Source organism: Protopterus annectens, chromosome 12.part0 (assembly GCF_019279795.1).
Source record: "Protopterus annectens isolate FY-2018-M chromosome 12.part0, PAN1.0, whole genome shotgun sequence".
Lineage (NCBI taxonomy): Eukaryota > Metazoa > Chordata > Ceratodontiformes > Protopteridae > Protopterus > Protopterus annectens.
The window spans coordinates 957,242,822-957,257,912 of NC_056746.1; the positions used below are offsets into that span (position 1 = coordinate 957,242,822).

At 39.1% G+C, this 15,091-nt stretch overlaps 1 protein-coding gene across 1 annotated transcript in view; it reads right to left on the reverse strand.

Moving 5' to 3' along the window:
* Positions 1-15,091, reverse strand: part of SYCP2 (synaptonemal complex protein 2) — a 2,578,701-nt gene that overhangs the window by 298,762 nt on the left and 2,264,848 nt on the right. Inside the window, exon 15 of the mRNA XM_044088976.1 lies at positions 6,563-6,641. Coding sequence (XP_043944911.1) covers positions 6,563-6,641 — 79 coding nt within the window. The remainder of the gene's footprint in view (positions 1-6,562; positions 6,642-15,091) is intronic.

A 15,091-nucleotide genomic window follows, 5' to 3' on the forward strand; every position in this document is an offset into this window, starting at 1 on the left:
TGATGCACATCCAAGGTATGAAGTATTCTCACTCTCTTATTCTTCAGTTCTGAAAATAACACAGGGAGATTAACAGACTGATTGAGATTGAATTTTGAGACCACTTTTGGCATGTAAGAGGGGTTAGTGCATAATGCAATCCTATCACTATAGAAAATCAGGTAAGGTTGTCCCAGCCTGACAGCTTGCATCTCAGAAACTCACCTTGCAGATGTCAGACCAATTAGCAAAACACTTTTCCATGTTAAGGACTTCAGATCAGCATAAGCTGCTGATTTGAAAGGCTGTAAGGTCAATTTTTCCAGAACATAGTTGAGATTCCACAAAGGAAGAATTTTTTTGGAGGGGGTCTCATATGCAATACCCCTTTCATGAACTGTGTTACCAAAAGAGAGAAAAAAGAGGGGGATCCATTGGCAGACAAGAAAAGATGGCTGCTAAATGCACATTAATGGATGCATATGATAAGTCATCCTGAAGTAGCTCGTGCAAATATTTCAAGACCAGAGGGATGTTAACCTCAAGGGACCCTGTGCTCCCATTTAGATACCACTTAGAAAATCTAATCCATTTGTAAACATAAGATTTTCCAGTAGTGGGTTTTCCGGCCTGTTTTAACTCCTGCTGCACACCCTTAGGAAACAAGTACCTAAACAGGGTCAAAACTGAATCATCCAGGATGTCAGTTTTAGTTGCTCCAAACTGGGACGCACCAATCACACCCGAGACTGTGTAAACAAATCCAGAATATGAATAATTATGTGGTAACCGTCCTTGGCCAGTACTATTAGAAGACAGAAGCAAGTTTGCCTAGGCTAATAGGGCATCACCACAATGATCTTCTGAATTTCTTTCTGAACCTTCAGAAGTACCTTGTGAATCAGTGGAAAGGTTGAAAATGCATACAAGAACATTCCAATCCTAGGGAACAAGAATATGTCTGTCCTCCAAGCATGGCTGCAAAGATGTCTGAAACAGAATTTCACCATCTGTCTATTTTGAAAGGAGGCAGACAGATCTATTTAAGGCATTCCCCACATCTGGACTACATTCTGCAACACCACTTTCTTGAGCTGCCAGTCTTCCAGGTCGACCCAGGATCTGCTTAGATCAGATGTATGCCTCTTTTGCTGAGATCTCTTACTTGTACTGCAATTGGTCACCTGTTTTACCTCTTTTTATTGTGCCTAATATATGTTATTTTACTCCTGTTATATTTTTACTTGCATAATTTGTACTGTGAATTTTTTCTTGCATAATTTGTACTGTTGAATTTTTTTTTACTTGCATATTTTGTACTGTGGAGCTTTCCTCCCCGGGCCTCCGCTGAAAAAGGGCGCAAGCTCAGTTGGACTATCCTGGTCAACAAATGTCAAATAAATAATAAATGGTGCCTGAAAAATCAGAGAATGCTGTAAAGCAAGCTCCCAGGACATCACTGCCAACTACCACAAAGGGTATGGCTTTGTACTTCTTTGTCTGCTGAGATACCACGTCACTGCAGTGTTGTCCATAACCACAAGAAGGGGACCCAGAGTCCATAGTTGGCAAAGAATTGTCAAGGCATATATCACCACCAGTATTTCCTTGATACTGACGTGCTTCCATCTGGCTTGTACTTACACTCCCTTTGACACAGCTCCCCAAACAAAGTTGGATGAATCTGTCTGGAGAGATTGTGCTAGAACAGGTGAGAAGAAGGAGAGTCCTTGAATGATATTCAGCTGTGCTCTCCAACACTGTAACTCTCATTTATGAAGGTCAGCACCAGCAAATGAGATTACAGTGAATGTACATGCTGGGTTCAGCAATTTCAGAAATACCATTGAATTTTCCCCTTGTGGAGATGGGTTAAGGGTATCATCAGAATCATGGACACTATCAGACCTAGAATTCTTAGGAATTCTCTTGCCAAGATAAAAATTCCTCCTGGAGAATTCCTGAAACACTGTCTGGTATGACAGAATCTTGTCTTTGGGAAGAAAGGCCATTCTTTTGCTGGTGTCAATTAAGCACCTCAGAAAGACAAGTCTTTGCAAGGTTGTCAGGCATGACTTCCAAAGGTTCAACATGAACCCTAGATGGGATAGTATGGTCGAGACCTTGAGTGATTCCAAACACATGGATACAGACTCCGCACAGATCAGCAAGTTGTCCAAATAAGGAAAGATGCGAATACCAAGAGTCCAACAGTAGACTATTACTAGGCAATGCATTTGGTAAACACTCAAGGTGCAGTGGCTTGCCCAAAGGGCAATGCAGAGAACTGATACTGTGAACCTGACACAACAAATCTTAGGTACCTCTTTAAACAATGAGCAAATGGGATATGATGATATATATCCTTTAAGCCCAGGGTCACCATGAAGCAGTGATCTAGCAAAACATGAAGCACTGTCTGCAGTGTGAGCATCCTGAGGAAGGAGCCCTGTTGAATGGAGGCTGATGTTCCTTCCACTGCCAACTGTAACGTCTGCAACAATGTTGAGCACCCATTTGTTGGGAAACCACTGACAGCCACACTGCCTTGTTCAGAGCTAACTTTTGAGATGGGGCACCTGGAGGGAGACTTGAGAAAGACAGGTACTGTGCTTCAGGACAATCATGGGCTAGAAGGAGTTTATCCTTTTTGGGAAATGAACCCTTCTTGTTACATTTGGCTGAGTTCTAATCCTGCCATTTCCTTTAGGTGCCTTGTTTTTTATTGGGCTAAGACTTCTGTTTGTTGAGCCACCAAAAACTATCCTGCTTACTGGAGAGAAATTTGGGAATATGGAACATTTTTGAAACCCCTTGTATTAGTTTACCTCTGTCATCCCAGTGTTTAATCTGATTAGCTGCTGTACCAAACATAAAATCAGAATCAAGTGGGGAATTCATAATCTCATTTTTTAACTCATCAGAAAAGTTTTGGCTGTACAACTAAGCATACCTGCTTAGCACCACTGATGTCACTGCATTTCTAGAAACAGTATCGGCCCCCTCCAAGGCACTATTCAAAGCATGTTTAGACACTCGAGAAACATTGAAACTAACATCTTTGACTGATGTAGACTTTTTGCTTAGCACGGTAATGATGCAGAGAACTAGTTGACACTATACACATACCTCAGCACAAACTTCCACTTAAAACACTGGTAAATACTTTAAAAGTTACTGTGCTGGACTGTTCCAGTGTCCTTGCCTGAGATTTTAGCCACTTGTCTAGTTTAACTGAAGGGACTGGGTTTGATGACGATATAGTCTATTTATTGGAAGAGATCACTAGGGACACAGAAGCAGGGTATGCAGACAAGGGGGCCTGGAGGCCAGGCATGGATGAACACACCCTAATTAAATGCTTTTTTAGGCAAAGACTCATTCACTGGAGGAGAATTGCAAGCTTTCTTAAAAACATCCTCCAATATTGGGATCATTGAAGGGAAAGTCACCACATCCAGGGCTTCATCCTCCAATAGATCATAAACCATGCTGATCTTAGGGCAGCCAATGATTGCTCCCAATTGAATACACTACTAAATCTAGTCAGCATCTGAGAATAATAAAACATCTGCTTGGGTTTCTGAATCTGTTCATACAGCTTTCTGATCTACTTCAAAATCAGGATCCTTTGTTGGCTAAACGGGTGTGGGAGTATCAACATTACTCATTATCTGGGTTTATACCTATAACCAATTGTCTGAAAAATAGATCTAGCCATAGCCACCTGCTCAGATGGAAACACAAACACTGTTGCCCTGCAAAGTAATGGGTCTGCTATCTCTTTTTGGTATGTACTACACTAGCAGGAGAATCCCCAGGGGGAGATGTATCAACACTGGCAACACATTCTGCATCCCTGAATTCACTTGCACATAAACTGTTTGGTTCTCCCATTCCTGAACCAGACAATGGTACAGCCCCAGAAGACATGTCTGACCCTCTTGTTGCACACAGTTGTGGTACTAACACCACACCACGTGACCTGGAGACCAAAGAAACTGAGTGCTCCACTAGCCTGCCCAAGGCTACTGCCAAGTACCAAGCCATAGACTGAGGCACAGAGGGTAGATGGGGGAGCACCATATCTGAATCCATCAAGATAATGGATGAAAAATTAGCCAGGTCAATACTAAATGCTGACAGCATGGTCATCCCAGTAAAAAATAGAGAAATCTCACTATACCCCCCCCTTAAATAGCAATTTAACGTCTATTTCTCCAGTGATACTATGCTGAATACTGCACTGAGTACAATGATAGCAGTTTCAGTAATTGTTCAAGGCAGAGAAGTCCTCCAATTTTAATAAAAAGGCTAGTTTCAACCACAAATGATTAGAAACAGCATAAAACAGCATAGACAAGAAATAAAGTACAAATGTATGAAAAATTCCTGTCAGAATTGTTTAACATACCAAACGGTCACAAAAATCAATATTTAAGATGCGCTAAATCTACTCAATAACCTAACATAATCATAACTCTAAAGACAAAACTGCAAAAATGGCAAGGATTCCTGTCAAAATTTTTAAACGAATCTTAAATAAACAGTATAAATCTTATACTGTAAGTTAAATAAAACTCCAAATACATGCAATTTTCCAATCAGAAAAAGCAAACAAATCATCAGAATACATTATTCAAGCACTAATAGATAAAGGTTGTGGGGGAAATAAAACCAAAAAGAGTTTCTTATCTGAGCTCAGCAGCTGAAGAGATCCAGACTAAGGACCAATTTTTCAATGGATCTTTCTCTTACTATGAGACTAGAAAACTGACACAGTCCTGTCTGCGGGTTTGTCTGTACTGCCAGTTGATCCAGGTGATTGTTCCATCACATCAACAGACAGGCAGGCAGTGGGAGGGACCCTGAGCTTTGGTAGGCTGCCAGTGGAATGGTAGCAGAGCACTACTACCCATATGTTAGTAAGGCACTGTCGTTTTTGAACATCCCCTCTTAACTCCTTCACTCCTATTATTTTTTTAAAACTTCTGACTTTAGCCAAGCAGCATGGTGACTGGCACTTCTTTGTCAACATATCCAGGACTGGACTATTATCTCCCTCTTCCTTACGTCCATTAAAAATACAGATTTCTTCAAAGAAACTCTGAAGAAATTCTACTAACAAATCCGTCAAAGCTACAATCTAAGGGAAAAAAACTCATTAAAACTTTGACCGTATAAAATAAAAAATGTTTTTGCAACATGGACAATCTCCCTGCATTTCCTAAGTGGGGATTCACTCACATACACCTCCCTACTTACATATATAATAACTCCTAGGTAGTACAACTGTAGAAAAAATGAAAAGCCCCAAACACTGAATCACAGATGGTGCACAAATATAACTCATGCCAACAGGGTTTCCTCATGAACAACAAGGATCAATAGGATCATAGGAGGTTACTGGGCTAATGACCACTGGGCCCTTACAAGCCTAGCCAAGTTTTACCCTTATTTCCACAATTAGCATCTATTGCCCCTGTCCAAGAGGGACACACTTTTAAATTGGGGATGTGTCCCCAAAGTTGAGCCCTTATGCAGTTAATTCCTGACCAAGGGTAGGGAAGCCCTCAGATGAAATAGCTAATCAGCAATTGTCTCTGTCACTACCATATGCCAAACCCTAACAGCCATAAATACTTCTAATCTCACAAATACAGACCAGTATGCTACTCAGCCACTAGTTATTAATTTGCAAACCAAGCTCAGAACAGCACATATTCACATGTGTACCAATTACTAGTGTTTATTAATGAAATTAAGACTTTTAACACAAACTATTCATGGGCTGAGACTAGAGACTTGATGTTCTTTGTAAATAAATACAATTTTGTCTTCTTTTTTCTAATGTATTTGCTAACATGCTGCTATCATGCAACTTTTAATAGCTTTATTCAAAAGTTCTTGTACTATGTATTTACCAGAACATTATGCAAATCGATCATGGAGATTGTCTCCTTGTTGTGTCTTTCGGCTTATCCCGGTTAGGGGTCGCCACAGCGGAACTCTGGTCCGCTAATGTTTGGTAGTGGATTTTTACGTGCCGAGTTACCAGCCCTGACGCACAACCTTCAACAAAGGCATGCTCATTCACGCATGCCTCCACACAGAAGACGCTCTAGCTGAGAATCGAATGTGACAATGTCTTGCTGTGAGGCGACAATGCTACCGCAGCACCACTACCAGTCCTAAGGGTCCATTAAAAATGGATTCTTCTCAGTTAGACTTTTGTCAATCATTAACATCATTCTATCTGCCTATCTATCTATCTATCTATCTATCTATCTATCTATCTATCTATCTATCTATCTATCCATCAATAAGATGTAATGAAACATGAAAAGCAAGAGTATGCTGGTTCATTCTAAGATACACATACAGTAGAGTTAAACAATAACATCGCTCTTCTTTGTGTAAAAACACTTGGTACTAAAATCAACACAGAGAGCCACAGTGTTTTAACACCTATTTAAACAAATTAAATAAGACAGAAATAGGTCAAAAGTAAACTTTGTACAAGTACATTGCAACTTCTACGCCTTAAAATATTGCTAAGTAGGAAATATGTTATTCTTCATACCTGAGAATTAAAGATTGTTTCATTGCAGTCATCAGTGTTATAGATGCTTGTTTCAAATGAAGACTTCAGATGCCAAATCCTATAAAAACAGTAAATACACACCAACTAAATAAATGAAAAAGATAATTTCAATTTTCCAGTGAACTTTAACTAGTTAATACTTTGGATTAAGGATGAACATTTTTGGCCCTTCAAGAAATGTTTGCTACTCTGGCTGACATCATAATATATTGTTACTAGGTTATTGGCCCAAGAGCCATTTTAAGCCTAGCAAAGCTTACCCCAAATTTACCAAAGTTTTGTTGATGTGTCAACCCTCCATGGAGTATTGCCATTACAATACAGGCTTGTACACATCAAGCATTCAGGGGTTATCCCTGTCTATTAGGGGCACAAGTGCTAAATTTAACAGTATATTTGCAATTTCCCATTGAATGGGCCAAGTACGTTACCACTGAATAGGGTTAGGGATGATCTTTGTTTCATATGGATGGGAAGCCTTTTCCAGAGAAGGATAATCTTTAAGAGACATAACTGTCCCTCAAGCAAGTTCTTTTTATGTTAAAGATGAGGTTTCAGTCCTTAGAATTGGTATTTCTGATGCTATTTGTTTTGCGGATGTGCCACAAATCCATTAGTGTGGGATCAGAGGATGCCTTGTAGTATAGGCATAGATTGCCACACAGCACTCTACAGGAGAGTGAGTACAGGGATAGGGCTTTGAGATGGTCTATATAGGACTTGTTGTTTATGCCCTGTATTCTTTTTGTGAGGAACCCCTGCATTCTCAAGAGCAGTTACAAGTGTTTGGTCAGGTACATGATGAAGGGTGTGTTGTACTCAATGACTGATCTGATGAGAGTTGAGTACAGTGAAACAATGACCTCCTTGGACCTGGATGCTATGCCCTTACTTATAAGCTGTGCAAAACTGAATAATTTTCTCACCACAGTAGGAACATGGTGGTCAAAGAATATGTTACTGTCAACATGCCTTCTCAGATGCCTGACCACTGAGTCTACTTTTAGGGGTATATTATCGATGTGATGATTTCCAGGGGTGGCAATATTTCCAAAGGGTATTTATTATTATGCATTCTTTCACAAGTTTTATTCCATAACTCTCTCAACAGTTGTTTGTGTCAGGTTCTCTTGAAGGGTATCTGTGTCTTTAGGGGAATTCAATGATTATACCTACTTTACAGTTATCTATATATTTGGTCAGCCAGAGGCCTTCACATTTACCTTGACGTCTGAGAAGTAATATAAAAAAAAAGATGAGCCCCACAACCAATCCCTGTAGGACTCTGCTAATGACTAGCCTCTTTGTGAAGGTGGAATCTTGTATCCTATCAGTAAGTCAGCTAGCTTTCCATTGGGTGACATATAACTTCATGCCTACTTTTGTAAGTTTATCTACAATGCTTACTTAGCCAGGTCAAGGTTCACAATGATGAAGGTTGTGCCAAGGTAGTACCAGCCAATAAGAAGCAAATGGCAGTCCTGCAATAATCACAAGTGAAAACACCCAGTAGGCCAGTATAATCTTAAAATGCAACAACACACTCCCTTCTCCTTCCAAATATATTACGGAAAATAACTCTGACCCAAAAATAAGAAACCACCGACTGTGGCAAAAAAGGGGCCAAATAGTCAAGCAAAACTGTTTATTCTAGCGCTTCGGTGGTTTCTTCTTTTGGGTCAGAGTTGTTTGCTGCAGTGTAATCTTAATGGCTAAAAATATTGCAGCATTAGAGGAGACAATCTTTAGCCTTAATATGGCAATATTTGAATGCTAAGAAAAACTTGCTAGATGAATAATAATACCACTGTTTAGAAACCCAAATGTTAAGAAAACTGTTATTAGAATCACGTCTTGAAGACCTTGTGTTATGGTTACTATCTTCACAAAACTGTTGTTGCCCATTAGTACAAATTATGTTCAGAATTTTAATGCTATTGCTTTTTTAATGATTTCCACTTGCAATGTTTTTACTCAACAGGCTTAAACAGGGCTCTCCAACTTTCAGCAGGGACCATTAAAGGCAGGTTCTCTGGTCTTTTCTTCCAGGCTTTCTTTTTCTGTGGCATGTTCAAGAGATTAAGACCATGATATCCTTAATTTAAGTAATTTACTAGTCCACAAAAAAGGGTTAAGGAAATAGCTGAGCTTTCATATGGTCTGAGTACACACATATATATCATGAATGTGTGTGTGTGTGTGTGTGTGTGTGTGTGTGTGTGTGTGTGTGTGTGTGTGTGTGTGTGTGTGTGTGTGTGTGTGTGTGTATATATATATATATATGTATATCTATATATCTATCTAGATATATATATATATATATATATATATATATATATATATATATATATATATATGTATATATATATATATATATATATATATATATATATATACAGGGTCTATATTATATATTCGAAACTTCAAAATTTCGAATCTCATATGTTTGGCAACATATGAGCGAAACCTGAATCTTCGAATATATAATAAAAATGAAAAAAAAAAAAAAACACTTACCTTAACGCTCTGAGCAAGGGGGCAAGCTCCCCTGCACTCCCCACACCCTTTACGTTAAATATACCAACTCAGAGACCGCACTTTAGTGCAGAAAAGGGAAATTTTCCCATTCTGCGTGTATGGAGCCATTACCTTAAGTTCAATCATATGGTGTCGACCATATGACATTCGAACATTGAAACATTTGAAATTTAATAGGGACCCTATATATATATATATATATATATATATATATATATATATATATATATATATATATATATATATATATGTATACATATATATATATATATATATATATATATATATATGTATATATATATATATATATATATATATATATATATATATATACATATATATATAGGTTTACCATCAAAATTACGACTAAAGGTTCGGCGACAATGGGATGCTGAATTACGGTTGGCTGAATCTGTGTTGCAGAACCTGGGTCTATATTACATTATCGAAACACTAAATGCCTAATGGCTAAATACTCGAAACGGCCATTCATCGAATCATTTGTTGTGGGGGGCTGTGCCCCCCACACCCCCACTACTTATATATTCCAACTCCGAGGTCGCACTACAGTAGGGAAAGGGCAAATATCCCATTCCCTACTGTACCGTGACCCCACAAAACACACTTCAATGAACGGCCATTTCGAGTATTTGGCCGTTCGGCATTTAGTGATTCGATAATGTAATAGGAAACCGCAGAACCTTCATGTGTGCATGTCCCCAGTTCAGCAAATACACTGTGCATTTGCACATATGTGGTTGACCTTATTAAAAGCGATCATGGTGCAGTGCAGATCAAGAAATTTACCCTTTTCCCCACTGTAGTGCGATCTTGGAGTTGGAATATATAATTTGCAAGGGGTGTACGGGGTGCAGGGTGCTTTCCCCCCTGCAAAAACGTGTAGTTCTGTGTTGTGCAGTACATTCATACTGCTGACAACCTGAAGTTATGTCACTGTTATGTAAGGTGGAAGGGACACAGTATGTCAAAAACTGCTGAATTCGAATAATCAGTATGATGTTAGACCTACTGACCTAGGTAATGTTCCATGTTTGCTGTTGTGGGTCGGTGAAACAAACATTTTTTTTCCTGACCCTTACAATTTTGATAGTAAACCTAAATACATATATATATATATATATATATATATATATATATATATATATATATATATGGTTCTACCTGACTTCACCGACACGGAACATCAAGTGCAGAAGACCACCCAGAAGATCGACAGTGCAGAAGACCAATGGGAAAAGGCTGTGTAAGTATGCGGTGTGACGGACGCTAGTTAGAGGTGTAAGTGTGGTAAGGATAGGGGGTGGAGTTAGTAGGTTTAAGTAGTGGTGGGGGGGGTGGCTTGGGGTAGGTGTGGTGTGTTGAGTTTAGATAAGTGAGTTAGGAGGTGGGGGGATAAGTAGGTTAGGTGGTCAGTGTAGTGTCAGGTGCGGATAAGTGAGTTAGGGTTAGGGAGGGGTCAGGTAAGTTGTGCGCGGTAGTGATTGTGTTTGGGTGTATGTGAGGTTTAGTGTGGGTTTGCAGGGATTTTGGTGTGCTTGTGTTGTGTATGTGGTTTTGGATGGGGAATGTGTTTTGTTTGTTGATTGTGGTGTGTGAAGTGTATAAGGGGATTTTCGTGTTTTTGTACTGTCGGTTATGTGGTTTCGGTGTTGTGGTGTTTCGGTGAAGTCAGGTAGAACCATATATATATATATATGTATGTATATCTATATGGGTCCCCTTCAGTCGAGCAAACGTTTATAAGTTCGAACTACATATGGCCGAGACCATATGTTCGAACTTATAAAAGTTTGATCTGACTCCATCCAGAGTGGAAAGGGAAGATCTCCCATTTCCGCAATGTAGTGCGATCTCAGAGTTGGTATATTTAAGTAAGGGGTGTGGGGGGTGCAGGCGGGCGTAACCCCCCTGCTATAGACATTTACTTTTCTGTTTTTTTTGTTTTTTGTGGTTTTACTTCGAACTTTTACAAGTTCAAACATATGGTCTCAGCCATATGTGGTTCGAACTTGTAAAAGTTCAATCGACTGAAGTAGACCCATATATATATATATATATATATATATATATATATATATAGATATAGATATAGATCTTGGACTGTTGAATGAAACTTCAACATTCCGAATCTACATTAACCAAACACACTTTAACGTAAGCGCTTTCACCGAAAAAGCACCTTCATTAAAGTATGTTACAAAAAAAAAAAAAAAAAAAAAAAAAAGCAAGAAATCTACTTTTTTGCAGGGGGGCAAGCCTCCCTGCACACCTCATGTGGGGGGTTGTGCCTCTGACACCCCCCCTACTTTAATATTCTCACTCCAAGGTCACACTAGAGTGGGGAAAAGGGAATTTTCCCTTATCCGCACCGTAGTGCGACCGGCACAACGAGCATATTTATCTGAAAGTGCTGCTTCGGTGAACAGCACTTTCGGTTAAGTATGTTCGTCGATTTCTGTTTTGGCAGAAAGTGCCGTCGGGGATCAGTATGAATCCTATACATATATATATATATATATATGTATATATATATATATATATATATATATATATATATATATATATAGTATTCCCATTACGTGATCGAAGACGCATTCGACAGAATGCGTCTTGATCAAACATAAAAGAATGAAAAGGCAAAATAGCGAAGCTGCTTTTAAACAAATTCTTTCCCTGAGAAAGAATTTTCTTGGCTGCTGTTTTCGGCACTGTAGTGCAATCTCGGAGTTGGTATATTTGAGTAGAGGGGTGTGGGGGGCACAGCTAAGTTTTTTTTTTTTTCTCGGAACAGCAAATTTTTTTCCCTTGAAAAAAAATCGCTGTTCTGAGGTTTCGACATTGTAAGCTTTCGCTTACATGGGGTCGATTAATCATTGTTCGCTTTTTTAAGCATGCAATGATGTACTATATACCCTATATATATATATATATATATATATATATATATATATATATATATAAATATATATATATATATATATATATATATATATATATATATATATATATTATTATTTTATTTATTTATTTATTTTATTTTACATTTGTTTACCGGGATAGTCTGACTGGATACATGTCCATTTTCAGCGGAGGCCCGGGGAGAAAAGCTCCACAAAGACAAACTTACATAGATTTCACAGAAGTTAGCAAACAATTATAAAAACAAAGTGATTATATACAATGGGTTAGTAATGTTCCCTAGTAGGGACTCACAACTGTCACGGACAGACAATTAAAAGTAAGAGACATCAGATTGGAAGCAGAGCTTGGTGATGTAGTTACACGTTATGATAACTGCAGAATATGCTTTTAGTTTATAACTTAATCAGGGTTGGTACATGGGCATAGCCAATTCACTTTGAGATACTGTTCAAGGTTTTTTTTGAAGAGACTTTTGGAGGATTGTAGGGTTATACAGTTTGGTAACGAATTCAAAGTTTTGCCAATGAAGTTGGCAAACAGGGATTCACCAGCAGAGTTATTAACTTGTGGGTTTGGACCAGTAGTGTACCGGCTGCCCGTAGGGATCTTATATTGTTATATGGCTTAATAATATTTTTAAGTGAGGGAGTATCCTCAGGGTGGTACAAAATTTTGTGCGCTATTAAGAGTTGATTGAATTGAATTAAGCTGGACAGTTCTAGCCACTCTAGTTGTTTAAGGTTCTGGCAGTGATGGGTTCTACAGGTGGAGCCAGTGGCGAATTTGGCAATATGATTGTAGCTATGGGACAGCTTACCTAGTTCGAATTTGTTGAGGTTTGAGAGTACAGGCAAGACATATAAGAGAGTAGAGAGTAGGTGTGATCGGGCGATTGCAGTCTTGGCCAGTGGGGTTAAAAATGTCTTGTTTCTATACAGTGATCCAAGCTTCTTATTGATGATCTGTATGGTTTTGTTGACCTGTAGGTCAAATTTGAGATTATTGTCTATGATAACCCCTAGCAGTTTGGTGTGATTACCTGGGGAAATAGTGGTACCATTGCCAGATGTGACAGAGAATGAAAGTGTGGTGTATCTACTAGTGGGAGAGAAGAGTAGAAGTTTAGTTTTATTGGGGTTCAGAAGTACGAGTTGATTGGTGAACCAGTTCTCAATAGTGGTAAATGTATTTTGGGTTAAGATTTGCAAGTCGGATGGGGCGGTGGCTGAGCAGCTGAGAGTGGAATCATCTGCGTATTGGATGCAGGTGGCTTTAGGGATAGCAGTTTGGAGGTTGTTAATAAAAATAGAGAAGAGTAGTGTACCTAGTATGGACCCTTGAGGGACACCAAGTGTGAGAGGTAACTGGCTGGAGAGTTTGCCCTGCCATAGTACTGCCTGCTGTCTACCAGTCAGGTAGGACTGGAACCACTGGATAGCAGGCTTGTTGAGGGAAATAGATTTTAGTGAAAGAATAAGAAGTTCATGGTTGACCATGTCAAAGGCTTTTGATAAGTCAAGAAAGAGGGCAGAGGTTAGCCTATTGTCATTCCTGTTTTGGTTTATGGCAGTAGTAAAGGAAAGGAGGGCTGAGGTGGTGCTGTGGTATGGCCAGAAACCATGCTGGGAGTCAGATAGTAAGTTATTCTGTGAAAGGTATTGTATTAGTTGCTTGTGTACACATTTCTGCATTATTTTGGCTAGTGGGGAAAGAATGGCAATGAGTCTATAGTTGGATATGTCTGAGGAGCTACCACCTTTATGGAGTTGGATGACGTGAGATATTTTTCAGAGGGAGGGGATAGCATTTTCGGATAAAGTTCTGTTGATGAGGATAGATATGGGATATGCAATGGCATCTGCAGCTATTTGCAGGTACTCTGCAGGGAGGAGGTCAGCAGCAAGGGTGGTAGGTTTTAGATTTTTTAGAAGTGTTTTTATAAAACTAGTGGATACTGGTTGGAAGCCAAATTCCGGGTGATTATTAGGTAGATTAGGTATGTGGTTTTAGTTAGAGGGGGTTAGTTGATTTGCTAGGGATTGGATTCTTTCAGTGAAAAAGTTATTAAAGGCGCTAGCTATTGTCTCTGGGGAACTATGGGTGTAGTTAGCCGGGGTTGGGGTGGTGGAGTGATCTGGACAAAGTAGTTGATTTAAGCCTGCCCAGAACTTTTGAGGATTGTTGTGGTGTTTTTGTAGGAGATTTTGGTAAAAGCTTTTTTTATCCAGTAAAATAGATTTTTTTTGTATTATTCCTGAGTTGACAATATTTTAGATGGTCAAGTGGGGCTTTGGCTGTTCCCAAGCTGGCCCAGGCTCTGTTTCTAGTTTTGATGTTTGCTTTGGTATCTTTTGTGAGCCATGGTGCTGTATTTGATCTAGTTTTTATTGTAAGTGCTGGAGCATGGGAATCAAGGATACTTAGGAATTTAGTGTTAAAGTGATCTATAGCCTCCTCTAATGTTAGATTTTTTAGTTTTGAACAGTCAACTGCTTTTAATTCATTTTGGAATATAGCAGCATCAATGTTTTTCCTGTTTCTAAATGTTTTATATTTGGGCTGGTGAGGGTTTCCTGCCTTATATTTTATTATATAGGTTAAACAATGGTCGCTGAGGTCATCAGGGAGAGTACCAGCTCTGTACAGTTGGGGTTGGTTATTAACTAGGATCCAGTCTAGAATACTTTCCTTGTTGGTTGGTTTGTTTATCCTAGTGGGAGAGGTTATGGTCTGTTTAAACCCAGATAAGTTTATATGAGTGGGGGGGGGGGGTTGGAGGAGCAGGGGTGCCAGTCGGTGTTAAAATCACCAAGAGCTATGGTTTCTTGGGGGTAGGTAGTGGATAACCAGTAAAGGAAATCTTCTAGGGTATTTAGGTTGTTGCCTGGTGGAATGTATGCACAGACGATGTTCAAGTGTTTGTTTTGGTTAATCTGTAGCTTGGTTATGAGGAGTTCCGCGCTATTGAACTGGGGAGGTTAATGGTGTCTCTATTAACGGTTAGAGTATTTTTGTAAAGGACTGCTA